This window comes from Apostichopus japonicus, chromosome 10, assembly GCF_037975245.1.
Source record: "Apostichopus japonicus isolate 1M-3 chromosome 10, ASM3797524v1, whole genome shotgun sequence".
In the NCBI taxonomy this organism is placed as follows: domain Eukaryota; kingdom Metazoa; phylum Echinodermata; class Holothuroidea; order Aspidochirotida; family Stichopodidae; genus Apostichopus; species Apostichopus japonicus.
The window spans coordinates 18,338,425-18,365,204 of record NC_092570.1 but is presented as its reverse complement, the minus strand read 5'-3'; the positions used below and the strand labels follow the sequence as shown (position 1 = coordinate 18,365,204).

General features: G+C 36.8%; 1 protein-coding gene across 3 annotated transcripts; it reads left to right on the top strand.

The window, feature by feature from the left end:
• The first annotated feature begins 505 nt into the window (after nt 1-505).
• On the top strand, nt 506-24,913 carry LOC139974860 (WD repeat-containing protein 44-like). Of its 3 annotated transcripts, XM_071982345.1 has the most exons (20): nt 509-668; nt 5,985-6,180; nt 6,820-6,906; nt 7,600-7,686; nt 8,969-9,085; nt 9,995-10,255; nt 10,847-11,023; nt 11,468-11,641; nt 12,523-12,659; nt 13,328-13,411; nt 13,796-13,919; nt 15,234-15,359; nt 15,831-15,999; nt 16,453-16,595; nt 17,573-17,695; nt 18,324-18,515; nt 18,827-18,928; nt 19,370-19,485; nt 20,179-20,306; nt 21,409-24,913. In XM_071982345.1, the coding sequence occupies exons 1-20, from the start codon at nt 604-606 to the stop codon at nt 21,663-21,665; spliced, it is 2,865 nt and encodes a 954-aa protein (XP_071838446.1). In that variant the 5' UTR covers nt 509-603; the 3' UTR covers nt 21,666-24,913. The 3 variants fall into 3 exon arrangements, with proteins under 3 accessions (XP_071838448.1, XP_071838447.1, XP_071838446.1); XM_071982347.1 differs by lacking the exon at nt 7,600-7,686 and having other exon boundaries at nt 506-668; XM_071982346.1 differs by lacking the exon at nt 6,820-6,906 and having other exon boundaries at nt 508-668.
• The last annotated feature ends 1,867 nt before the right edge of the window (nt 24,914-26,780 follow it).

The window sequence follows — 26,780 nt, the reverse complement described above, 5'->3', positions numbered from 1 at the left end:
ATAGGCCTATCATTAGCCCACGGTGTTAATTCGTTTATTCTTTCTTAATGTTCTTTTATTTTTCTGTTGCCCACCGTTTTCTCATATAATTATGTCATTCAAACTCAGTTTCGCCTCTTTGTACCATCATAACAATTATTTTTAATTTCTTATCTTTTCTTTCAAAAATTTCATTGTTTTCAGCAAACTTCTGAAACATCCCCTTCTCCGTCTGGAGATATTCGACATGTCACATGTGAATACAGCAAAACCCGAGATTTAATATTTCTTACTGGTTGCTGTATAAATGGATGGTACAAGTTTCTGGTGGAAGAGACACACAGGCGAGTTCTGACTTATGTAATGGTACATGCATGTTGCGGGTGGCACTAAAAATGAATAACTAATAAAACGAACATTTCTAGATCACCGTCACAAAGATGGTATAGCCTGGGTATAGGGTCTGTTTGAACTCGATATGGTGGTTTTAACAACAGTCAGCACCCTGTCTACACTTCCGTTTGCTTTTGCAATGAAAATAATGCTGAATACAATTCACGAATGCATAAAATCAGCGAAGCTAACTTCGAAGCCCACGTATATGTCGAGTACGATTAACGAAAAATGTCTGACAGCGACTCAGAAGAATTCTACGATGCTAGTGATGACCAGCCCTCGAAACCAATCAGGTGAACATGATGGATATTTTGGTGACCTTAATACTGTTAATAAATTCATTGCATTCACATGAACTCCTCATCCGAAGTAGGATCATCCTTTTGTTTATTTCAGTACTGCGGAGAAGTGTTCAAACAATGTATACATGTTAGGCCTATGGCTATACTATATTCCATATAGTAGGCCTAACGACAACGTAATAATAATAATAATACATTGGAGGGATCGGTATGTCGAAACAAACGTAAAGATCGCCATACAATTACTACAGCCAGTTTATATTATTTCTGTGGTTGGCCACAAATTCAACATGGTTTCTGAAAGTATTAAACCTTGAGACTAGTAACACAAACTTTTGATGGTAGCCTAAGGCAGATTTCACAGTTTGATGGTCCAAACCAGCATAGTCAGTTTGAAGTACACTGTACTGCTGTGTGCTTTAAATAATTACAAGTCTTTGTCATTAATTTTAACAACTCATGCATTTGAAATAAAAAAGATAATATTTTTTATTTTGTTCAATTATTTTCTTTGAAAAATAATGATGAAAGTTTTTTTTTGTACAAAAATGGACGGACTCAACTCCCACAAATAGGTGTTGCTTAAATAATTGGTATGTATATTGTGAGAATGAAGAGCAACTGAAATAATTTTTGCTCATTCAATGAAGATAAGAATTATGTATAAAATAAGTGGTGTCTCTTTGTCTTTATTGGTATTTTGTACTTTGTGGATGTATCTCAATAAGTGACAATTTCCCAGATTATTTCCGTCCAAAATATGTCAAATAATGTATGCCTTATTTCTTGTCAACACGATTAAAAAAAAATACGATTTTGTTGTGTAAACATTGCTCAAGTGTATCTTATATAATAACAATAAAATATCCCCGATCAAACCTAATCTCCCGTAATTGTGTAGTTTTTCACAAATCACACGTTATGTCCGTCCAAATTTCCGTTACGTGTGACATAATACATCGTCACGGATATAAACATCGTATGGAAATTATTTTGTTCAGTGCACCCTCCACAATCTTCCTCTGATTTCGCGCTATTGGTAAACACCAGCTGTAACGTTCTAAACCAACACTTCCGTTACTATATGATACGGTGAAGAAATTCCGTCCCATGTGTTACGTGTGCAAAAGTGTTACGTGCGAAATACCATTTCTTACAAATCTTAAGCTCAAAACAAGAAACAAGGACGAATTAGCTTATTTTTATATTTGTTTAGCATCTTTCTTATCGTAGTTGACATACAACACATAATAGTGTCAATGGTTAGATGTAAGGCCATTACATCGTAATCGGCCTAGCGCACGTTATGTTAGGGGACAGATAACGCTAGGATAACGTGCGAGGGGACAGACATTGCGCAATATCGGGCACTGCGAGTAACAAATATAAACTTAAAACTGCTGCATCAAATTAGATCGTTGGACCATGCCAAGTATTCAGATGAAGGATTAACGCTTCTCCGATGTTTAGGTACACATTGTGAGCGATGTTTATGACTAAAATACAGTGTTTGCAAATGGCTGCACTACATACATTTGTACTTCTAGTACCAGTTTTGCGATTTTTTTGTAGTTGTATTCCTTGGCCTACTCAGTTTGCAAGTTTGGGGTAGTAAATTAGTAGCTGTCGCATTGCATTGCAAGGAAACAGAACAGAGGACTGTGTGAGGACTGGGAATTAAGGTAGTGGATGCCGCGAAGGGGAAGTTGGCAGTGATGAATTCGTGCTCATTCATGAATATTAATGAGGTCACAGGGTCGAATGTCAAAATCTTCAAATTGCAATAACTTGGCAACTACAAGTCTGAATTCCTTCAAATTTGGTGTTGTGATATTGGTAGACCATTTAAACATGCTGATGAATGTTGTAATTGATACCATGCATATTAATGGGAGGCGGGACTGAGTTTTTTGGTTTGTATGAATGATAACTCGACAAGGGAATGATTGATCAATAGCATACTTGGTGAGTGGGTGGCCCATAATAAGAAGTTGAACCCAATTGAATTTGGTGCTCATTCATGAATATTAATGAGGTCACATGGTCAAACATCAAAGTGCAATGACTTCTCAAGCGCATGTCAGATTTTTCCAAACTTGGTATGGTTAGATTGGTATGTAGCCCAAACTTTCTGATGTGAATTTCACCTCATGCATATTGATGAGGACGCATGCTTAGCGTAATTTATGTAACATAAGTTTGTATGCACCATAACTTGACAAGGGAGCTATTGATTATTACCATACATATTGGTTTGGTGGCCTATAGATGAACACTATCAATTTTAATACCTACATCAGTAATTTAATGAGGTCAAAGGGTAAAAATCTTTATATATTGCAATAACTTGGCAATCAAAAGGTTGAATTTCTCAAACAAAAACTTGATATGGTGATATTGGTAGGTAGCCTAGCTACACATGCTGATGTGTGATGCAATTAATGTCATGCACATTTATGACGGGCATGGCCTGGCAATTAATTCTCTTGTTAATGTAAGGCTTTCTAACGAATTTCCCTGTGAATGGGTATACTAGTATACATATTTAAACCAATGACTCCATAAGTTATTTCTGAAATTCACACATAACTCTGTGTCCGTCCAATGGTTATGTGTGAAATTAAACAAAGTGTTTTGTAATGTCAAGCTACATGCAATTTAAAGGCAGTTTTTGTGTTTACCTGTTATTTAGCAATGTTCTTAACATCTTTTAACACAAATCAAATTCTTTTCTCTTCTGAGTATGTTATTAAGTGCACTTTTACCTGATAATTTACCATAAATGTCCGTCCATGTCGGATGTTACAAGTTAAAAACCAATTATACAATTCTATAACATCAATTCAGTCAATTAAATGCAGTAATTAAAGGTGAATTCAATATGCCTGCAAACTATATTATACATTTTCCCTTTTTGCTGTTGAATTCATTGCAATATATGTGGTGACAGTCAGATACCTCTGACTCAGTTGGAGTGTGTGAGTTTATCCATACACTTGCTGTTCTACCCTTGCAACATATATCTGTAAGTTAAGTAGACATAAAAGTTAGAAATGGATGAAACAGAATCAAGTAGTTTGCATAACCATTCTGAATGTTTTCAAAACAATGCTTCATTCCAATGGTTATGTGTAATATTCACACATACTGTAACTCTGTGTCCGTCCAATGGTTATGTGTGAAATTCACACATAACTGTGGTGTCCGTCCAATGGTTATGTGTGAAATTGAAAAAGTTTTTGTATTGTTAAGCTAATTATGCAATTTAAAGACAGTTTTTGTGTTTATTTGTTATAAAGCAAATGTCCTTAACACATTGCAACAAAATCAAATTCTTTTCTCTTCTTATTAATTTTTTAAGTGAACTACTAATTGATATTTTACCATAAATGTCCGTCCAATCACATCAATGTCGATTGTAACAAGCTAAAATTAAATTAAGAATTTTTAAATAATATCTTTTATACTAGTTATAGTCTGCAACATTGGTGCTTTCCATAACTGAAGAATTATGGGACTAGGCCTTTCCTTGTATCTCCTAGGGAATAAAAAGAGGGAAGGGTGAGATTCGAATGGATTGTGACTTCGTGTGACTCTGCAATTTAGAGTAGTAAATTTTCCAAAATTTGCACCATATTTTATCTTCTACATTCCATTTTCACTTCACTGAGATGTCAAAGAATAAAAAACATGTGTATTACATAACTTGAAACAAACTTAATTTTTTTAATACTGTGGGAGCTTTTGGACCATCTGATTGTGAAATCTGCCCTAACTAATATTCAGTAGTAGGCCTATGGTGGGTTCAATAATCACTTATGACACACTTGAAGACTCGCCCCAAGCCTCCTGCCGCCCTCTGAAAAAGTCAACTTTCCGTTGCTTGCAAGTGAAGTTTTTTTTTCTTGTCGCTAATACAGACAGTTATGAAACGTGATACCTTGTTATCTTTTATCTAGACCTGAAATGTCCACTTCTGCTATGTACACTGTTGTGGGTATTGACTGTAGCTGCATGTATTGACTGTACACTAGTGTCTCATTACCGACAGTAGCAAGCTGTGTGTGTATTTCTGGGATGGATGGTGGTGTGTAACACTTGTTACACCTCATCCGAAACTAGGTCAGATTACCGGCATCAGACATTTCTTTGTGCACGAGTCTTCAATGCCTTTAATATTTTGAACTGAGCAGTATGTTACCAACATGCACATATAGAATTTTCGTAGTTTGATGAAGCTAGGGTCAATTTTCATGGCAGTATTTTGTCAAATCATGTCACCATACTGAGATTATTACACAATCTACTTACAAAAGAGGAATACCTAATATGTGCAATACCTTACACTAAGTAACAGTGATAAAGAAGTCACATAAGTTTATCCCATTTCCATCTGACTGGGTCAGGTTATTCTACCTATTTTAAGTTGTTTTGTCAAAAATAGATCAATGGTGTTTGAATTTGAAGTTTCATATCATCACTAGAAAGAGGTCATAGGTCATTTGGGGTCATCAAGGGTCACACTCTGTAAAGCCTTCTAAACACAAACCGTGTAAACACGATATCCCCAAGATACATAATGCTCTCCATCTGCAGGATGAACTTCAGCCAAGGTTATTAGCTTGCAAACTACTCTTGAGCTGCATAAGTAATTATGTATTTAAAGGCAAGTAACCATTGGGATGGGTTTCCATCTGATTAGTTAATGCCATGTATTTTATTTTGCAGTTTTACTACATATTATGTGTCATACATATTTTTTTACTGTCACATAGCGTTTTAGAGCACTTTTGTGGATTTTACGCTTTATAAAATAAATTATTATTATTATTATTATGATTATTATGTACAGTATGGGTTTTTAGCCTAGATATAACAGCTTATGCATAGGCCTGGTTTCCTGAAATGTGAAGAGCTTGAGAGACCGTATACATAGTGTCTCTACGTTGTGCCCAACTTCAGTGTTCTCAATTAAATGCTCAAGATGTACATAATGTGGCCTACTTCAGCTTTCTTCAGTAGGACAGTAACTTTTGGTAAGAGTCTGTTGCCCCAAAAATGCTAAATTGATTACAGAAGTAGTGTTACTTAACAAAAATTTATTGGATATAGAATTTATATGAATTTGTATAGAAGGTAAATAGGACTGTTCTTTCACCTACAGTAGTGTTTCTTCATTCAAAATGTATTTCCCGTACATACATACATATGACCAAACATTTCTGTTTTTGAGCCCTTAATTAAAACAATGAGCTGTAGCCTACTTTATTTTAACCATACTGTACAAACAATTTGGAAAATTTTCAGAAACGCTTCCAGACAATCTTCTGTTGGAGATACATCCAACACTGAGAAAGATGACACCTTTGATTTGGAAGTGGAGAAATTGAAAGAAGAACAAAAGAAGGCAGAGGAGCGGAGAAGGCTAGAAGATGAAGCAATTCAGGAAAAGCTAAGAGAACTTGAGAGGAGGAAAAGAGAAAAAGAGGAACAAGAGAGACAGGTTTGTGTCAGGTTATCTTTTCTTCATCTCATATTTGTCAGAGAACATTCACTACTGTACATAGCATTGATCCTCTATTGGTGGACGGTGAGCCAATTCCAGCCCAAGATTTAAAATCAGGATAGTGAGCCTTTGTTCAACCAGGATATTTTTGTCTGGCCTTGTTGCAATTTGCTATGCTACAGTATGTTTCTGGTAAAATAATACCTCTATTTCCAAGTTTATCCAGTACAAATACATTGCACTATGCCTTAGACCTGCCAAGTTACCTCCAGTTTCATTTTTGCAGTGTACTTGTTCCATTTGGACAGTATGAGGAATTCCTTGGCACACATAATAAATTTACTTAGAAATTACATTAGTGTTGTAACAACTTCACCCCTGAGTTTCATGCACCAGAAAGGAACAGATTTTCAGTTCTATAGTTTTAGAGTTGAGTATTATATCTGTGGTAACACCAATGCAAGGAAAGGAAAAGCAATGAAAAATAGTAAAAAAGGAATAGCAATGAAAAATAGTACAAAAAAATAGAAAAATAGTACAAAATAGAAAATAGTAAAAAATAGTTAATAGGAAAAATAGTAAAGATTGATGAAAAATAGTAAAGGAAAAAAAGTAATGTTTTTGTTTCTCTTACAGAGATTGGAAGAAGAAAAAATAAGACAAGAGAAAGAAAGAGCGGAGCAAAGGGAGCTGGAAAAGCAACAGAGGAGAAGAGAACAAGAGGTAAAATTAGAGATTTGAGTTTGAATTCTATTTCCACCGGCATTCCACAGTAGCAAATATAACAATTACATATTTATGAGTTACACTTATATCACAAATTACTTAAGTTTTTGTAGCAACTTCAGCCTTGAATTTCATGCATCTTTGAGGCTTGATGAGGGAACATCAACGTTTCAATGTTTTAAGGCCCAGCCCTGTAGTTAAGTGATGATCTTCAGTTTGATAGGTACAGATTTTTGTTTTAGTAATATTATATCGGTGGTAACATTAATGCACAAAGTTAGGCAATCAAGGTTATGCTTTTAATTCCATGGGTAGAAGATTTTGTAAATAGACACAAGAAGGTTTGCCCAAGTGTATGCTAATGAAATTCCATGAGTGGCACCACATGGGTCCCAAGTTCGAGTCACTCCAAGATTAATGTATGTTGTCAAGTTACAGAGTTGTTGACAATTGACAATTCATGATCATGGACGTTAAATATGAATTTTAGAGACTGACTTCGGTCAGCTCGCGGCTTTGATAAGCCAATGATGGCTTCTTCGTGAGTTCCTGCTCGCAGGAGGATCTAAAATACATATACATGCATACATGTTGCCATATTTAATAAGTTATAGAATTCTGCACAGGAGATGGTAAACCTGAACAATTGAAAAAAAATTAGTAAAAGAGATGTATTTGTTTCTCTTACAGAGATTAGAAGAAGAGAAAATAAAACAAGAGAAAGAAAGAGCGGAGCAAAGGGAGCTGGAAAAGCAACAGAGGAAAAGAGAACAGGAGGTAAAATTAGAGATTTGAGTTATGAATTTTATTTCCACCCCTTCTCACAGTAGTAAATATTACAATTACATTTTTCATTACTAATTAGTAAGTTAAAAATGATGTGAATCACAGTGGAGGACTGACAAAGAGTGTTCTTAATAAACAAAAGTAAAACAGGAGGATAAAAAACAAGGATTGGATGATTGTGGAGTGGCAACTACTTACCTACATGACGGTGGAGTAGGATTGCAGTAGTCAGTTGATTTGTGAGTTCAGCACAGTTACAAAGAAATTGATAGATAACAGAAAGAAGAGAAAGTTGGAAAAAATTAGAAATTTAGAAAATCAAGTAGAACTTCAATATGCAACTGAGATAGCAAAGGAATAAATACTCTATTGATTCACACAACTTATATGTGTGCTTCAGTCTTGAAGGTATTTTAATTTGATGAAAACCGCAATTGTCACAGGCAAAAGCTATGCAATGGTGATTGCATTCATTGTGTATGTGTGTGTGATGCCCTGGGTTGCAAACTCTAAAAGGTATATGGTGGAGGTCATTAGAGATCAACACACCTCAAAAGTCTAGAAACATTGCTAACATGATAAGGTTAAATATTACTTATATCTTGGTTGGTATACATACATCTTCCCTTGGTGAATACAGGAACCCTGGGCTAAGTGGAGGTCAAAGGTCATTTGGGTTCAAAGGGGGTTTGGAGGGCAAGTCTACAACTATTGCAAACAGTAATTGAAAAAGTACATCATGGTTGAAGTTCGTACAAGCTATTTAGATTGCCCGTGATGAGTACAAGAACTCTAGATTGTGAATGTTCAAGGTTGATGGTTAATTCAGATATTCTGCTGTGCACTGGTTGTGCACTTATGATAACATTAAGTTTTTCCATTTACGATGAAAGAAATTAATTGAGTTTTGCTCATGACTTAAAATTAGAGTTTTTTAAAAAGTTATCTGTCTTCTTGTCTTTTCTCTGTCTCAAGTGCCTCGGATGAGATCAGTTGATGTCTGCATGATTTGCAGACAGGGCTCTTTGAGTAGCAACATCCTCTTTGATGTCTGCATGATTTACAGACAGGGCTCTTGGAGTAGCAACATTCTCTTTGATGTCTGCATGATTTGCAGACAGGGCTCTTTGAGTAGCATCATTCTCTTTGTTGTCTGCATGATTTCCAGACAGGGCTCTTTGAGTAGCAACACTCTCTTTGATGTCTGCATGATTTCCAGACAGGGCTCTTTGAGTAGCAACATTCCCTAACTCTCTGTTTTCTCAAATTTCAGGAAGCAACTGAGCGACGACTTGAAGCAGAAAGAAGAAGAAAACGCTTGGAACAGATTCGTGACAATGAGCAAAGCGATAGCGCTGAAGAAGATTCTACGAAAGAAATCATAAAACAGGTCTGTTAGTTGGCCACCCCCACGTATGATGTTAGATAGTGATAACTTTTTATTGGTTTACTTGTTACTTCAGTGTGGATGGTTTGCATTACAAGCGCTGCTTGGTGTTGTGCACTGTGGCTTCTCAAGCTGTGCAAACATGTGTGAACGCAAGACGTTCCTTCTGTTTGTCTTGTTTAAGAGTTGACTTCAAATGAGGATGCTAACGTTGTATTCTCAACTGCACATATTACAGTTGTGCACAGTGCAGTCTGTGGGCCGCCATGAAGCATGTAGTTTCTGCTACCTGCAACATTTTCAAACTAGTGCAGTTTATGGAAACCTATTAAGTCAGAGCAATGTTTTCATGTAACCTTTAAATGAACTAAGACAACACATTCACTGATTGATCAGAAGGAAAAAACATGAAACATTGAGAGGTTTGTTTGTAATCTCATGGCAGAACATATCAAAATATTGGGTAGACAACGTGCACCTACAAAGTTTGGGATCCTTTAATTCTAATATATTGTAATATTTTTCGTCATTTGAATTGACACATTCTTAAACCTTGGATACAATACCATGCCAACACCTGGTCTATCTTACAATCATTGTATCTTCATTTTAATTCAGAGCTCTTTCTTATGAGAAAACATGGAAATAATACCCAAATCTTCTCATGTTTTGTTGGGCCTAGAAAAATTACAACAATGCAGTAATATATAGTCTTTTATGACTTGAATGTGTCAAATTTCAGTAATTGGAATAAATAGAATATTCCTGTTTGATGCTGTTATCATTGCTCATACTTCGTAATGGGAATTTGTAAGGAAGGTGAAACCCCTTTTCTTAGTTAAATGCATAGTTTTGTTTTTTCATTTTCATTTCTTTTTTTCACTCCTCACTGTTTTATTTTGAATAATTTAGGTCGAGGCAACAAAAGAAATCAAAAAGACAATCGAAGATGAAGCGACAGTCATTGCCAAAGAACCTCAGACCAGATCTAGTCCTGAACCAGATCTGGTTGCCATGACGAAGACAAACAAAGTAGAGACAGCAATTCAGGAATCTATGCCACCTCCTGTTGCACCCCCAAGAAGGCGGAAAAAGAAGAAAACAGCCGTGGAAGGACTGAAGAAACCAGATACCTTATCTCTAGATTCTATGTCTGTCTCCTCCCTTCCCTCTGTAAGTTACCAAAAATATGTAATGAAGTAATTCATCTTAAAGTTTGAGGGGAATTGACACCCTTTTCCCTACAAAGCTCTAAAATTGCTCTAAATGAAACAAATTAGCTCTCTGCTATTCAATAATGTGTCGAGAATCCGTTCTCTATTTCATGAATGGCATTATCAATGTAAGGATGGTGCCAGCACAGATAGAGCCCTGAGATATACCCTGCTTTTTATTAAAAAATTAAAAAATCAATAACACTTGGCTTGCAGCATGTTTTTTAAGTGAAAAAAATATTCATGATAAACATTAAAATAGTTGAGCACATGGATAGTTCAGTGCAATAGTGTTACAATATATCTTTCGATATACCTTGAAAAATTAACATAAAAGTAGTCGAGATTCCCAAAACATTGGCAAAGCAGACGTGTATAAGATTTTGTCAAATTTGCATTGCAAACTCAGGTAGAAAATTTTGTCATTTTTATGTAGTGATTCCTAAGTTGACGTACTTCACAGCATTTAATTACAACAAGCTGTAGCTTTTTGCTTTGCCAATACAAGACATTTTTTCCTTTAATATATCTCTCTATTTTTTTCGACTAGTTACCTGGAGATGACATCAGCATGGATGTGGTCAATGTAGGGACAGGACTGCCTTCAGAGAACGAACCAAAAGACGTCCTAACTCCTACAACTACCATTGAAAGTATTACCAAAGAACTAGAATACAGCTTAGACCTAGCAAGTGCAGTCCATGGAGGAGGTGTTATCCATCACATGGTCAGTACCATTCAACTCTGTGGTTGTTCCTTAATTAACATTTTTTTTTCTTGAAAAGTTTTACTTGTAATGCAGTGATATGATTATTTATTTATTTCACTGTGATATTTTAGAGTTTAAATAATACCTTTTTCTTTAAAAAAATTTGTTTATTAAACTTCTTTAACAGAAGTCTTATTAATCAATATTTACATTTCTTAATTATCATCGTTACTACATGGGTAACACACCTTCCATTAGCCATGCTTCTGCGAGTACGATTGCAAATTGAATTTGTATTGAACCCATAATATTGTGTTTGGTACCAACCCTGACAGTTAAGGAAAAGACGAGGTACATGAAAACATATGTTGAGTCCACTGACATTTAATCCCTGACATTTAAGTCTTTGTAGTTTGACACTTTCTTTTCTTCAATATATTTTCACCGAATTAATTTTTTAAGGACACTCGAAGTATCAAAGGCGATTCAAAGGCTGAAGTAGAACGAGCAAGAGAAGGAAAGAAGGGATTTGATGAGAAACAGAAGAAAAATACTCCTGATGCAGAGACATTGATGCAATATGATCATCTGATGAAAGAGGGCATGTCAGCACAGGGTACCCAGCTGACCGATGAGGTATGTTAAAGGCATTGAAGACTCGCCCCAAACCGGGTGCCGCGCTCTGAAAAAGTTAACTTTCCGTTGTTTGCAAGTGAAGTTTTTTTCTTGTTGCTACAAAATGCAGACAGTAAACGGAAACGTGATACCTGGTTATCTTTAGCTGGACCCGAGATGTCCATTGCTGTATCGTTTGTATAGGCCAAACTGTGATGTGGGTATTGACCGCAGCTGTATGTACTGACTGTACACTAGTGTCTAATTACCGACGGTAGCAAGCTGTGTGTGTATTTCTGGGATGGATGGTGGTGTCTAACACTTCTGTTACACCTCATCCGAAACTAGGTCAGATTACCGGCATCAGACGTTTCTTTTTGCGCGAGTCTTCACACCCTTTTAACACAAACAATGGTAAAATGAAGAAGACTGCAAAGGACAGGAATTGGTGAAAAACTGCTTTTAATAGTTATTCATATCGGTGCTGTGGCCGACTGGCATTTGAAGCAATGAGGCTTTAGCAATCAGGGGGTTTCGGGTTCGATACCCGGCCCGGTCATAGTAAGGTGGTTTTTCATGCAAGAGCAATCTACAGTTTTCCCATCTGAAATGACTTTCTAAATTGAAAAAGAAATCCAAATTTGAGTTAAAACGTTGAATTGGAAGCCACCCGACGTGTAAGTCGTAATTCATAAGCTCTGGCAGCCACATTTGTGGTTGCTTAAGCGTCATAAAAATAACTGCTGCTGATTATATTTAATTTGAAGTCAAGTGTTTCTCTTTCTTTCTTATCTTTCATTTTGAGGGAGAGATATTTTTCTTATTTTAACTCAAAGCAAATGCTTTTATTTATTTTTTTTATTTTTTTTCAAAGTTTAGTGTTTCGATTTTGAAATTTACAGGAAGTTCTTGCCTTAGTGATGGTCAAGAATTTGGACACTGGTGAAAAGGTATCTCTCCTAAAGGCCGAAGATCAGCTTCCTCAATGTGTGAATCCATTAGCCCTTCACATTATGAGACTCACATCAGAATATGTCAGGTAAAAACAAAATTCAGTATTCTTGGAAAGATGATGATAAATGAGAAGGGCTGTCCACATCATTAGAATTCTTCACTAATTACAACTCTTAACTAGCTTATATTAATTTCCAAATGACAATAGATAATTAAAGGCAGTTTTGATGAATCGATCCGTAATTACGTTGTTTATAATGGTGCAATGCCCTTTTGCGAGTAAAGTTAGTCAATTTCATTTTTAATCTCTCAGTAATGGAGCAAACTGTAAAAGACTAGTGTTTATAAAGGATTGCTTTATATGTTAGTGTATGATATAGATTTCCAACCTGAGAATTTGACAGAGAAAAATATGATCTCTTCATGTTATCATTTAAAAAAATAAAACATTGTGAGAAGATGTGCGGGATTGTGATAACATGATTGTTCAGGGTTGGCCTTTTTTAATCAGTCAGTCATTAAAAGTTTACTGTGTATTCTTCATAAACCACAGAAATTTTTGCCAACCCTTTGATTTTAGGCTCCATATTGGTGCTGACTGAGGCCCAGGTAGTGCTCTGGGACTCATCAGGCCTGGGTACCCCATTAGAGGATTTTACAAGATTGTTATCAATTTATCAATGCTTATGAACAGATTTAATGAGTGAACGTTTAGAGCATTATTGCATTTCTTTACTGTTTTTTTTCCTCCAGTAATAACAGTCTTGATAAGGAAGACATTTCTGAAGGTGAGAAAGAAGAAGATGCAAAGGACTCCCCAAGATTTAAGAAAAAAGGGTAAGTTGATTTCTGAAATCATCCACCCTCACTTTGCCTCCTGCCCCTTGGTATGGTAGAAAGAATACATTTGCTTTTCCCTCATTTCCTCAGACCCACTGCACTCCCATATACTTTATATCTTTTATCCGGTGTCCTAACCTGAACTAATATTATATTTAATGAATGCTACCTTCCTTTATAGGTCAAACCATACTTGTTTTGGACATAAAATAATTGTTTTGTACTGAAACTAATTGTTTGTATTTAGTAAGCATTCAGCACAAAAAAATTCTTTCAAACCATATTTGCAAAATATTATTTTAGCACACCCTAGCTAGTTTTGATACATGAATTAAAAGAAATTGATGTTCATTGTATGTTTGTCTTCCATCTCCCCTGTAGGAAAAGGCTGAAAAAGTTCCTTAGCAAAACTGCGAGCAAAATAAAACACAAAGCGGACGAACAATTTCACAAAGAAGAGGAATTGTCAGAGGAGGAGTCTCTGCCAGATATCAGATCTGTGAAGGTTTGTAACAACTCTCCATAATAAACATTTCTGACAAAAAAGTGTGCATTCTCAGTCTTATTATGTCTATGTCAAATGCTGACTTTGAGTACCTTTGTATGACATCATGTAAAACAAGGGGGCACGAAAAACTTTCAGCGGTTCGAGACATATAGTTTTTGAAATGTGTAGACGGAGATCAATTAAATTACAGTTTTTAACATCAAGTCTTTGGTTCAAGCTAGCTTTCTTTCATTCTGATTATCCATTCTGACCATCCATTCTGACAGAGATGGGAGAGGGGGGGGGGGGGAGGGGTGGGAGCTTCTATTGGGTTTAACACAGTCTTTAGTCCAAGCTTGCTAGCTTTCTTGTATTCTGATTATCCATTCTGACAGGGTAGGGGGAGGGGGGGAGCTTCTATTGGGTCTAGCTCAGTCCTCATGGGAAATATTGGGTCATAGAACTAAAAGTTTGCAGACCACTGCCCTCGGGAATGATACATCTTCATGATTGCAAGGTGTTTTTAGTTGATCAAGGTTAACAAAGACCCATTGTCAGAGAATAATTTATTGGTATTGCACGGCAAAATGCTTTCCAAAATGGGTAAAGTATTACACAAATGCAACAGTTTGTTGCAATATTTGTGCTCATGACCATAGTATTTCCTGTAAATTCATAAAACACAAACTTGCTATGAAACAAGGAAACACCGAACTATATCCTGATTGTTAGAAATGTTTCTTCTTGTTTCCTAAGTTGGCTATTTTTGGTGAAACAATTTATTGTTAATGATGGATACTTGTAATTAAGAATTATTCAAAGTTTCATCATTCCCGATCTCATATTACTGATTATTGATGTAGCTTGATAGGCTACCTCATATAATATCTTACCTTCTGTAACCTTAAAAAAAGAAAACATTTTAGTCCAAATCACCAGCTTTCACCATTTCACATGTTGTTTAATATAAAATGATTTATGGTTGCATTATCTTACAAACAAGACAATTGAGCAGAATCTGTCAAAAATTTAGCTAGAATAACTTCCACCGTTACAAATATTGATGTAATACAAATTGCAAATATGTTAGGAGTTTTAAACCTTTGAGAAAAGGTATCAATGCACTTTATTTTCTATACATTGACCATGATTTTTAGCTTTCGCCGTCAGATTTTGTTCAAAAAGAGATGTTCTATTATAAGAGACATTGCAGCAAGATTACCAATACCAGCTAATGAGAAAACCGTTGCTTATCTAAACTTTCCTGTAAATTAAGTAATCACCTATGCATTTGTCCTATATTGTACATATTTTTTATTTTATTTTCACCAGTTCAAGGCATCATCAAGTAACAAGGGCCCACACGATTTTGACCAACTAAAATTTGCACAAGATATGAGTGGGGTGCACACAGGTGCTGTATGGACCATGAAGTTCTCGCCATGTGGAAGACTTCTGGTATGTTCCAATGAAAATAGTTTACAGTTTACAATTGTTTCCTCTTGTAACATGTTTCTTAATCTGTGCAATCCCACGTGACATTATTTTCCTTTTCATTGAAGTAGAAGTCACCAAAGAACTGACCACTACTTATTTCAGATTTGGTTGTAAAAATACTTTAGCTTGATCTGGCAGCCCCCCCCCCCCTCCCCTCTAACTGTTTATCATCATTTGAGTTGCATCAAGAGCCCATATCTATAGATATGTGACCATTTTGCATGTAGGCGCCCCTACTAAATCATTCCCCCCCCCTCCACCCCCTTGACATCGGAGAAGGGAACTCTTTAGACATCGGATGAAGAGCACTTGCATCCCTCCTTTTCCTATCATAGGTTTCCTTGGAAGAAGTGAGGATTGTTTCTTGAGTCTCCAGCATTTTACTAGAGAATAAAAGCAGTTTTTTTGTTTGTTTTGATTCATAATTTACAGGCTACTGGTGGTCAGGATCATTTTCTGAGAGTCTGGGTTCTCAAGGATCATTTTACATATTTTGATGATATGAGACAGAAATACAACAACCAGCAGCAAACACCATCAGATGAGACGACACCAGAGAGTGAGAAACAGACAACAGAAACAGTCACAGAGGAGGACTATGGTGAGTGTGAGGTCTACATTAGATTCCTGTCTAGATGTAGTTATATCTGTTGATTAGTTTGTCATTAGTTTGTGACATGAGACTGTACTAGAGTGTCAGAAACAGACAAAAGAAATACAAGAGTGGAAGAGGATAGGTATTTATAGGTCTGTATGAAAGGTCAATTCTCTATAAAGTTGTTGTTGTGTCAGTGTCTCCTACTGGACTTCTCGAACAGGTGTGAAAACAACATAGGGTGAGATCGGCAACTCATGAGATTTCTGGTCAGTGCTCTGTATATGTTGTAGGCCTTGCATTCAGCTATTAACATATCCACATCAATACACAGTCAAATTCAATTTCTCAAGGTGTAAGCATCAGTTAATTGAAATGCAAACAGGCTGGCAAACAAGTGTGCCCTTAGTCATTGCATGCTGTTTGAAATTTTCTTGATTTTTTAAAATCCTTTTTCAGCTGATTTATCCCGAGTGGGGAATTCCGAGGATGTCAGTGACCCGGTATCGTCAGCGAATATCGAACTGGCGGTCTTTGCTACTTCTCCGTTCTGCACGTACACCGGCCATACGGCAGACTTATTAGATATATCGTGGTCAAAGGTCAGTTGAAACATGCATTTCTGTTCTGTAAATTGACTCCAAATTATCCACATCCGTGCTGGCAAATATCCATAGGAAATGTTCTTGTGTTTTTAGGATATGTAAGATATATCCATACGAAGTGTGTTCTTGGTTTGTAACTAAAATTGATATATTTAGCAAGGATTATAAGAAAAAAAATACAGTAACACTGGTGTAACTTAAAAAGTTACATGGTTTACATAGATGCATCCAGGTTGGTTTACTGTTCTAGATGTTACCTTTGTTAACAAGCTGTGAAAGCTAGATTTATCATTTTGATTTATTCCTTGCAAGAAAAAGTAACCTTTATTTTAATGGCTGTCTTCATCAAGCCCCTGGTTTTCTAGTGTGTAGATTGAACCTCATACAGACTAAAATATAATCTTAAAACTTTTGAAAGTGGTATGAACAGGTGTATTGCTTATGGTGCTGTTCATCAATACTTTACGGTAAGTGAATAAGTCTTGAATATATGATTATGTGTGCAAATTTCACCAGTGTTGTTGTACATTGACAAACCTAACCAGATCAGGTTGTAAGAATTGAAATATGTGATTTGTAGCCATACTTACAGAGATAGGCAATTAAAATTTGGACTAATCTGATTGGTGGATAGGGAACACCTAATGACTCACTGTGCAGACTTTGTCAGTAACAAGTCCAGTCTCGTTGTTGAGAGCTTCGTTCTACTGTATGTTTAGAGATCGAATCTAATCACCATCAAATAAAAATAAAAAAATCATCCAAAAACGAGTATTTGATACATTGAGGTGTAATTTTTTTTTCAAACATAGAAATTAATTTGGGGCAATATTTAACACTATTCAGCACTGAATCAGCATTTTATGCATTCAGTGGTAGCTTGCGTCAATTGTACCTTTCGTGTTGTTCGTATTTCTATGTTTTAACTTCTGTCACAATCATTTGAATGGACCTCTTTTCCTTTCTTCTCGCAGAACTATTTTCTTTTGTCCTCCAGTATGGACAAAATGGTCCGTCTGTGGCACATATCTAGGACAGAGTGTCTGTGCTGTTTCCAGCATATTGATTTTGTGACCGCTATAGCGTTCCACCCGAAGGTGAGCACACATTTGACCTCTTTAAAGGAATCCGTTCGCAGAGCGCCATAGATTTCACTTTTAGTGCCTTTTGGCAGGCTGGTAAAATTTAAGAATAACAAAGAAATAATGTTTCAATGAAGAAGTGCTCTAAAATGATTCGAGATTTGTTCAATAGAAGGCTTGATTGATACAGGCCCTTAAGCTTGTCCAGAAGCAGAAAGTGAAGTATACAGTGTCTAAACCAGGGTTCTGCAGGTAGGGGATGGGGGGGGGGAAGGGGGAGGTGAATTATACAGTGTCTATACCAGGCTTCTCCAGGTTAAGGGGGGGGCAGGGAGGTGAAGTATACAGCGTCTATACCAGGGTTCTACAGGTTGGGGCAGAAGGGGGAGGTGAAGTGTACAGTGTAGTGTTGTGCGGGATCCCGGTAGTCAAGTGAATCCTGGTATCCCGATCCCGGTATTGACTAGTCCCGATCACAGTGGAATGTGTAAATACTACCGGTAGTGGGAAAACAACTGGTTATTACATTCATTCATCGCCCTGTCAAATAGATCCACAACTTCTTTCCACCATGTTTTCCATTAAAGCTCTCTTGTAACAAAGTCAGTAACACTAGTTTATTTCATTGGTGTTTCTTTGCCAGGATGACAGATACTTTTTGAGTGGCTCTCTGGACGGTAAATTAAGACTTTGGAACATCCCGGATAAACGTGTGGCGTTATGGAACGAGATCGACGGACCGACTAAGCTCATCACCGCTGCTAACTTCATCCAGAATGGCCGATTTTCGGCCATTGGGACTTACGATGGGCGATGCATATTCTATGACACAGAGGTGAATTTTTAACATCCCCATTATACCCTCAGCATCTGACCATTCATCATCATTGCAGTGCATCTATGATGAGTGATGTTGCTTCAAAACCATTGAAAGACAGAAAACCAAACCCATTTCCAAATTTGAAAACCTGAAATACAGAATCCACACTGTATAGCAGCAATTCTTTTAACTGGTGTTTTTTTTTAACTGGTATCCTACTGGTTTTAGGGCAGACATTGTAACCTCTATGCCTCACTACACCATGCCTTTACCATGGATACTTCCTAGAAGGAACTAATTCTCATCTTTTCTCAAATTGTCGACAGCATTTAAAATATTACACACAGATCCACGTCCGGTCTACCAGAGGACGAAACTCCAAAGGACGAAAGATTACAGCAATTGAACCTCTTCCTGGACAGGACAAGGTAAGAGAATTACTGCCGACCTGCCAGTTGGGTGTTGAATAGTTTTCAAATAATATAATAGAACGTATGTATTCTGTTCAGAGGAGTAATGATGTATTGCAGTGAATGTAGTATATGCTGTACAAAATGGCCTGATTACTTGTTTCCTATCTGGATAGTAAAAACTCATGAATATTCATATCCTTAAGTGTTTCCAAATCAACCACAGAGTAGGTAACACATGGTTCTTTCTTTTTCTGTCAGCCTCAACGCTTTTTGTCCCTTGATGATCTCCCAGTGCAAAAACCAAAACGTTCACATACATACTTGTACTTTCAAACAAACAAACAAACTTGTCCATACAAACTTCGTCCATACTCAGTATAAATACTGTTTGTAGAATATTTTAAGTCATATAAACCAAAATGTAGTCATTAACTTCCTATATCCATTGTCTTTCAGATCCTGATCACTTCCAATGATTCTCGTGTGAGGTTATACGATCTTCGTGATCTATCGTTATCGTGCAAGTACAAAGGAGCGTTGAACCTCAGCAGCCAAATCAGAGCATCTTTCAGGTGAGGATGAGGATTAGAATCCCCAGTTAATTGTAAGCTCCTAATCTTACCCGAACTTCTCCTGATCATAGTCATATTTATCTTCTCTTGTGACTGATCTTCACCCTTTAATCTAACATGATCTCAATTGTTTAATCTTCCCAGATCTTATTCCTAATCCTCCTTTGAATCTCAATCTTCCTCTGCTCTTAATCCTGTAATGTTCCCCTGATTTTGATACTGAATCCCTCCCCTTTTTGTCTATGTAGTTCATGAACAAACAATCACTGCAAAAAGATAAAAAACTAATAAAAAAAAAATAGATAGCCCCATTGACCTCCCCCACCCCAACCCAGAGAACTGACTCAATTCAATTTAATTGGTTTAATACTGTCTTACACCTCCCATTCTCCTCCCCCTCCCCAACCCAGAGAACTGACTCATTTCAATTTAATTGGTTTTATACTGTATTACACCTCCCTTTCTCCTCCCCCTCCCCAACCCAGAGAACTGACTCAATTCAATTTAATCGGTTTAATACCCATTTCACCTCCCCATTCTCCTCCCCCTACCCCAACCCAGAGAACTGACTCAACCCAATTTAATTGGTTTAATCCCCATTCTCCTACCCCTCCCCCAACCTGGAGAACTGACTCAACTCATTATAATTGGTTTAATACACATTTGACTATTTGTTTCCTTTCTCTGTTACAGTCATACCTACAAGTACATCATTAGTGGGTCTGAGGACCATTGTGTGTATATTTGGAAGACTTCTTATGACTTTGGCAAATTTACTTCCGTTAGAAGAGACCGCAACGATTATTGGGAGTCTTTTAAAGGTAATCCTTGTTACTATTTGAGGATGCATTTTATAGCTCGACCAATTTTGAGCCTATTATGAAAAAACCATCATCAACTTAAGGAGGTGTATTTTCTAATAGTTCAGTGTCTTTGTAGATGCATTTCACTCACAATCAGGAGACTTCTCATTTCATTTAAGGAAAATATAATCTGTTCAGAGAGATTTTAAAGATCTATTTGAAAGTTGTTCACATAAAGTACTGTACCTTTATGCAGGCTGTTGAGACTGTAGGCTGACTTCTGTAATGGCCTGGCCTGTATATCGCTGTACATGCTCTGTACACAGCTGTACATGCCCTGTAGATAGCTGTACATGCCCTGTGTACATTGCTGTACATGCCCTGTTCATAGCTTTACATACCCTGCACATAGCTGTAAATGCCCTGTGCATTGCTGTACATGCCCTGTACATAACTGTTAATATCCTGTACATAGCTGTACATGCCCTGTACCTAGTTTTGCATGCTCTGTACATAACTTTACATGCCCTGTACATAGTTGTACATGCCCTGTACATTGCTGTACATGCCCTTTACATAGCTCTTAATATCCTGTACATAGCTGTACATGCCATGTACATAGTTTTTCATGCTCTGTACATAGCCGTACACACCCTGTCCATAGCTGTACATGCCCTGTTCATAGCTCAATCTAGGTATGGTGAGACTTATTGTTTGGCCCTTGGCTCTATATAACTGTAGCTAACTTCTGGCTTTTTCACTGTTTTCTCCATCAAAGATCCTCTAGAATTTCTTGTCAATGAATGTTTCATTTATTTGAGTAGAAGCTCATGCAGTTTACTCCAATGTGTGTTTTATCTCAACATATGATTGCTATTGGTTGATCACCAGAAATTGTCAAACATTTATTGCAGTAATTTTCACTGTAACCATTTATTATTTCACCTCGGTGTGCAGCGATTGACTCAGTCTTGATGTGTATGATTTGTTGTAGTGTTACTCTTATTATGTTTGCTGTAGTATTGTTGAATGTTTAGTCTATTCTTCTCCAGCTGTAAGTTTTACTACTCTTATTATGTTTGCTGCAGTATTGTTGAACGTTTAGTCTATTCTTCTGCAGCTCATGACGCAGTCGTCACCGCAGTCGTGTTTTCCCCGAATCCATCCTTGGTTCTGAATCGCATCGAAGAAGGCAAAGCGAGCCGGTCAACCGATCCAGTCAGAGAGAAGTGCGATGGCAAACTGGAACTTTCAGAGGAAAAGACGGAGAAGAGAAGCTCTCTGAAGAAGATGCAAGACCAGTCAGAGGTCATCATATCAGCTGACTTTAGTGGAACGATTAAAGTGTTTATCAGAAAAGTGAAAGAGAAGGATTAACAATGGTGTAATTAATAAACCTACCAGAAAATGTGCAAATATCAAAAATTATGTAGATAACAGATAAATATCAAACACAGTTTGTTTTAGTCGTCCAATTATGCAATGATGTAGATAACAGATAAGTTTCGGAACGGTTTGTCGTATTTATCCGATTATGGAATTGGTGGGGCGAAGAGATGATGAAACAGAAATATGCACTTTGCTGAAGAGAGATTTCTCACATCGGAAGCTAATGTATATTAGAGGGTTGGAAAAGTTTCCAAAAAATCTACTTTCATTTTCTTTCTTTGTAGGCTTTATTAGCCTCATCATGAGAAATAGGGAGTTTTCCATCTTGCGATATTAAGGACATTTGTTTTTAATTCCTATGAGTATAGATGAGCTTTTTCAAAATCCAATAAAACTTCCCAGGTTGCCAACATGATCAGTATTTGCATATTCATGTATCGGATTTTTGCATAGATGGGTGGAGTTATCTGAAATGTCATGAAGATAAAAAATTAGTGATAAGTTATAGTCTAAACTCATGAAGTGTGCTTCCTGCTTGAGAGTTCTGACTTAATACTTTAAGTGAATGCAATCATCATTTATCTGCCACTAAAAAGCAACATTTCAAACTTCCTTAGCTTGGCCAGAAATGCAAAACTTTGAAGACATCCAAGGGGTAGCTGTAACAACTTCAAACAAATAACCTTATTTTAAGAAAACAAGATTTAAAAAAAAATGCAAAGAGTCAAAATTCTTTGCAGTAATTTGGTAAATTATGAATGTATCATGTGATGTTTACAGGATCCTAATAAAATACCTTGTGCTTCTTTGACTTTCAAACATTAGCAGCAATTAACCGCAGCATTAAAAGTATATTTCTAGATATTAATATTTATTCAATTTTCTTTAGTTTCTTCCACTTTTTTTCCATTATATTTCCTCTTTTGTTATAAATGATTTACAAATGCAACATGTTATTTAAATTTTTTCCAATCCCCCTCCCCACCCCCCCCCCCACCTTTTGGCATAGCATTCTGTTCAGCTAGCTTCCAAGTCGGTAAACGCGTAAGCCAAATGGCTCCTGGGCCAAAATTATTTTAATTTAATAAGTGTGATTGTCAAACTTTACCACAATAGGTTGACACAGGTCAGTAAAACACATAGGCATTGCAATTACCTAGGGAGAACTTTCTCTGGTTGTTAAAAAATTAAAAACTTGGCCTCCATTTCTGCCATATTTAAGGCACAGCATTGAAAGACTAGCTGTTCTTTTGTTACTTGTCTTGGATAAAACTTCCCAAATTTAGAGTCTAATTATCAGTCATGGCCAGTAGCAAATGTACAAAGATTTCAATGATGCGGGGAAAAAATGAAAATTAATTCTGTCCTTTGAATCTTTACTTGCACCATGAAAGAAGGCGGTTTGGTTTGCGACGTTCTTCCACCTACAAATGAATCTGAAGAAAAACCTTGCATGTAGGTCACCCAAGGTTTAGCATGTATGGCTCAAGTAAGATATCAGTTAATAAATTAACAATGCTTACTAGCTTCTTTGTCATGTTAATTGAGCATTAAATAGTATTAGTAAGTAATTAAATGATTCCATTGCTTTCTCAAGAAAGTGTTGTCCATCACTTCTCAATTAAAGCATTAATCATGCTTTCAATGTCACTCGAAAGTGTTCAAACTGTTTTTCGTTACTCGAAGTGAAACTTGACTAGTCGAGGGTAAGCAAGGAACTGCATTTTGTCCATTTGTCACATTGTGTAACATCACAAATCAGGTGTTACAGTTGTAAGACGGTCTTATTAGTAGCATATGTACCTAGGGCTTAGACGTTCTTTGCATATAAGAATCAGTTCAGGGACATGATTTGGAAGTAAAACAACCAGTTCATATCACCAACGAATCTGTCTAATATTGAGTTTAATATTGACAACTTCCTTTAAAGAAGAAAGAGTGGGGAGGGTTTGAAAATCAACGGGTAAACAATTTTGGAAGGAAATATTTAAGAATGTGTACGCAATTGAAATAACAGAAACATACGTTGAAGCATTTAAGTCCAGGGGATAATTCAATTTTTCTTGGTGGGGGGGGGGGATTGGGAATATGGCTGAAGGGTAAATGGAATATGATCTTTTGATTAATGGTTATCAGTCACTTTGTTCAGCTTGTGTGATTGCATAAGTTAATCAGTGAACAAGAATACTGTTTGATCTGTGTAAAATGTTCATCAGCTTGTACATATCAGTAAACAGTACAGTATTACATATGCAGACTATCTTATAGTGTTGACGACGTGAGAACACAACTGTAATGTGAACTTGAATGCATATGTCTGTGAATATATCAGTAGAAGTCAGCTACACACCACGCTATATAGTTGTGTGGACGTGAAAGCACAACTGCATTGTAAAACTTGATGTGCTTTCATCTGTGTTAACATCTGTTGAAGTCATTAATGTCTGTGTAATAGTTTGGACATGAGAACATATGTTCATATGAATGTTAACTTGTTTACATCATTAATGTTGTACATCAGATACCTACTGATAAACAGAATCCCATGTGATTATTGGGACATGAGAACATGCCCGAATTGTACATTTAAGTAAACTCGTATGTACATTATGTACTTGTGTGGACATTAGAATGTGATTGGATTGTAAATTACCCTCATCTGTGTATTAAACTGTGTATCAGTAGTGTTAAGAGTCAGATATACAGAACGTTATGTATTTGTGTGAGCTTTAGAACAGGATTGAATTGTAAATTGAAACTAATTTATCTCTGTCCCTACCAATTGTGGTGTATGTCAGATCACCGTAACATTATGTAATTGTGTGGACATGGGGACAATGTGTCAGTGAAGCACATTTGCTTGTGTGTCGGTCACGTTAATCAGCCAGCATAGTTATTTTAATTTGGAAAAGATGTGCAGAATATAACCTGTGTGTAGAACTATCTATGAATGTTGTATTAAACTATAGCAATCAATTCATTTGACCTATTTAGTGTAAGCTTCTCAAATACCTCAATATGTGTTAAACTGTCTGCTTGACTTCAGACTTAATTACTTGTTAATCACGTCCATGTGCTACAGAAGAATGATCGACTTCAAAGTGAAAAATTTCAAAATGTTTTGGGTTTCTTTTGATTGATCTGAAATAATGAAGTGTGCTCCAGCATATGATAATTGCTTTGTTATGGCAAAACTACAACGAACCAATAAAATCAGTAACGTAAGAAGCCTGAAACTTAATGTCTTTAAGTTTAAAGTAAAGCCGTTTGCTCACGATTCACTCGTTCTAGGGGTTACATCTCTATGTTCCGACGTCTCTATGTTCCGACGTCTCTATGTTCCGACGTCTCTATGTTCCGACGTCTCTATGTTCCGACAATTTTTTTGGACTCTAATTTTGTTTTACAAAAATTTTTTCGGACCCATTTTTTTCGGACCCAATTTTTTTCGGCCCCAATTTTTGTTCACCCAATTTTTTTTGGACCTCATATTTTTGGACCCAATTTTTTCGGACCCATTTTTTTCGGACCCAATTTGTTGGTACCCCATGTTTTTTTGGAGACTCATTATTTTTGGACCCCCATTATTCGGACCGTGGGGTGGGGACTGACGAAAAAAAAAGTTGGTGTTAGGGGTCGCAGGTCCCGGTGATCCACTTTAAAGTCCCGACCGTCCTTTGGTCCTAATGAGGGGTCAGAAAAAATTTGGTCAGAAAACATGTTGGTAAAAAATTTTGCCCCAAAAAATTGGGTCCGAAAAAATTTTGGTCCAAAAGAATGGGGTCCGAAAAAAAAATGGGTCACAAAAGAATGGGGTCAGAAGAAAATTGGGTCACAAAAAAATGGGTCCGAAAAAAATGTGGTCAAAAAAAATTAGAGTCCAAAAAATTGTCGGAACATAGAGACGTCGGAACATAGAGACGTCGGAACATAGAGACGTCGGAACATAGAGACGTCGGAACATAGAGACGTCGGAACATAGAGACGTCGGAACATAGAGACGTCGGAACATAGAGACGTCGGAACATAGAGACGTCGGAACATAGAGACGTCGGAACATAGAGACGTCGGAACATAGGGATGTCACCGTTCTAGGTTCTCTAAATTCTTCTCCACTGAGTGCTCGTATATGTTCAGTGTTGGATTTTTCTTTTAAGTCAATTTCGTCGACCATTAGAGTTAAAAATTAGACATCCTTTTGAAACTCCGGTTCAATTTTTAACAATTAATCGGTTACGTGTTTGAAATCTCTCCCGATTGTCTTCAGTGAGCTTCCAACCGATCTTATCAAAGAATCCCGATGGTTTCAATTCAGCTTCGCCTTCACTAGTATCATCCTCTTCAGAACGGTTAGGCTCCTCGCTTATTACGTAATCATTCATACGTCCAGGCCTAGCCTTGGCTGGTGAACATTGAGGTATGGTGGTCTGGCTCTTATGCTTACTTTAACTGCCTCTTGTGCATCCCATGTTTAGGAGAAGAGTCACAGCTAGGATACTATTCAAGTTAATTGAATACTACGAGGTGAATTTAATTCTATATAACAGCCATAAAATGTCAAAATTTGACGGAGTCACGCCTTAATTCGAAACAAGTTACTGATCGGCCAAGTTACCGGCCTTGTTGATGTGATTGGTGTGATATCCCCACCTCCCCCCCCCCCGCCGCACTTCACTCCACGACCCCCTAATATGCACGCCTGTATTTACGGCATCCATATGTTTGTCACAATATGTGTGTTAACAAGGTTTCACGATGATATTGACCGGACAAGGCAATCTTTGCTTATGTTTGGCAACACCATGATCTCAGGTACAACTTCAATTAATAGTCCCTTTCAATTGGATGTGAGTCACCAACAAGCTATGCTAATTAATAACTCCTCTTACACAGGCTCTCCAGTGGATAAGCAGTTTGCTAACAGTTTTATTTTATTTTGCTAATTAATAACTGTCAGATACGAAATCCGCACTTGATGACATTGTAGTTAACCAGGCGCGTAGGCTATTAGTAGTAATAGCACCACCTTGCATGTTTAGGCCTATACCTGATTATACATAGCTAAATTACAGTGATGGCGACGATGCATATATCGGCCTAGTA

Coding starts and splice junctions, on each gene's coding strand:
- LOC139974860 (XM_071982345.1), top strand. CDS start 604: ATGTCTGACAGCGACTCAGAAGAATTCTACGATGCTAGTGATGACCAG. Junction 12,660..13,327: donor CTCACATCAGAATATGTCAG/GTAAAAACAAAA, acceptor TTTTTCCTCCAG/TAATAACAGTCTTGATAAGG. Junction 18,929..19,369: donor CTCTTCCTGGACAGGACAAG/GTAAGAGAATTA, acceptor ATTGTCTTTCAG/ATCCTGATCACTTCCAATGA.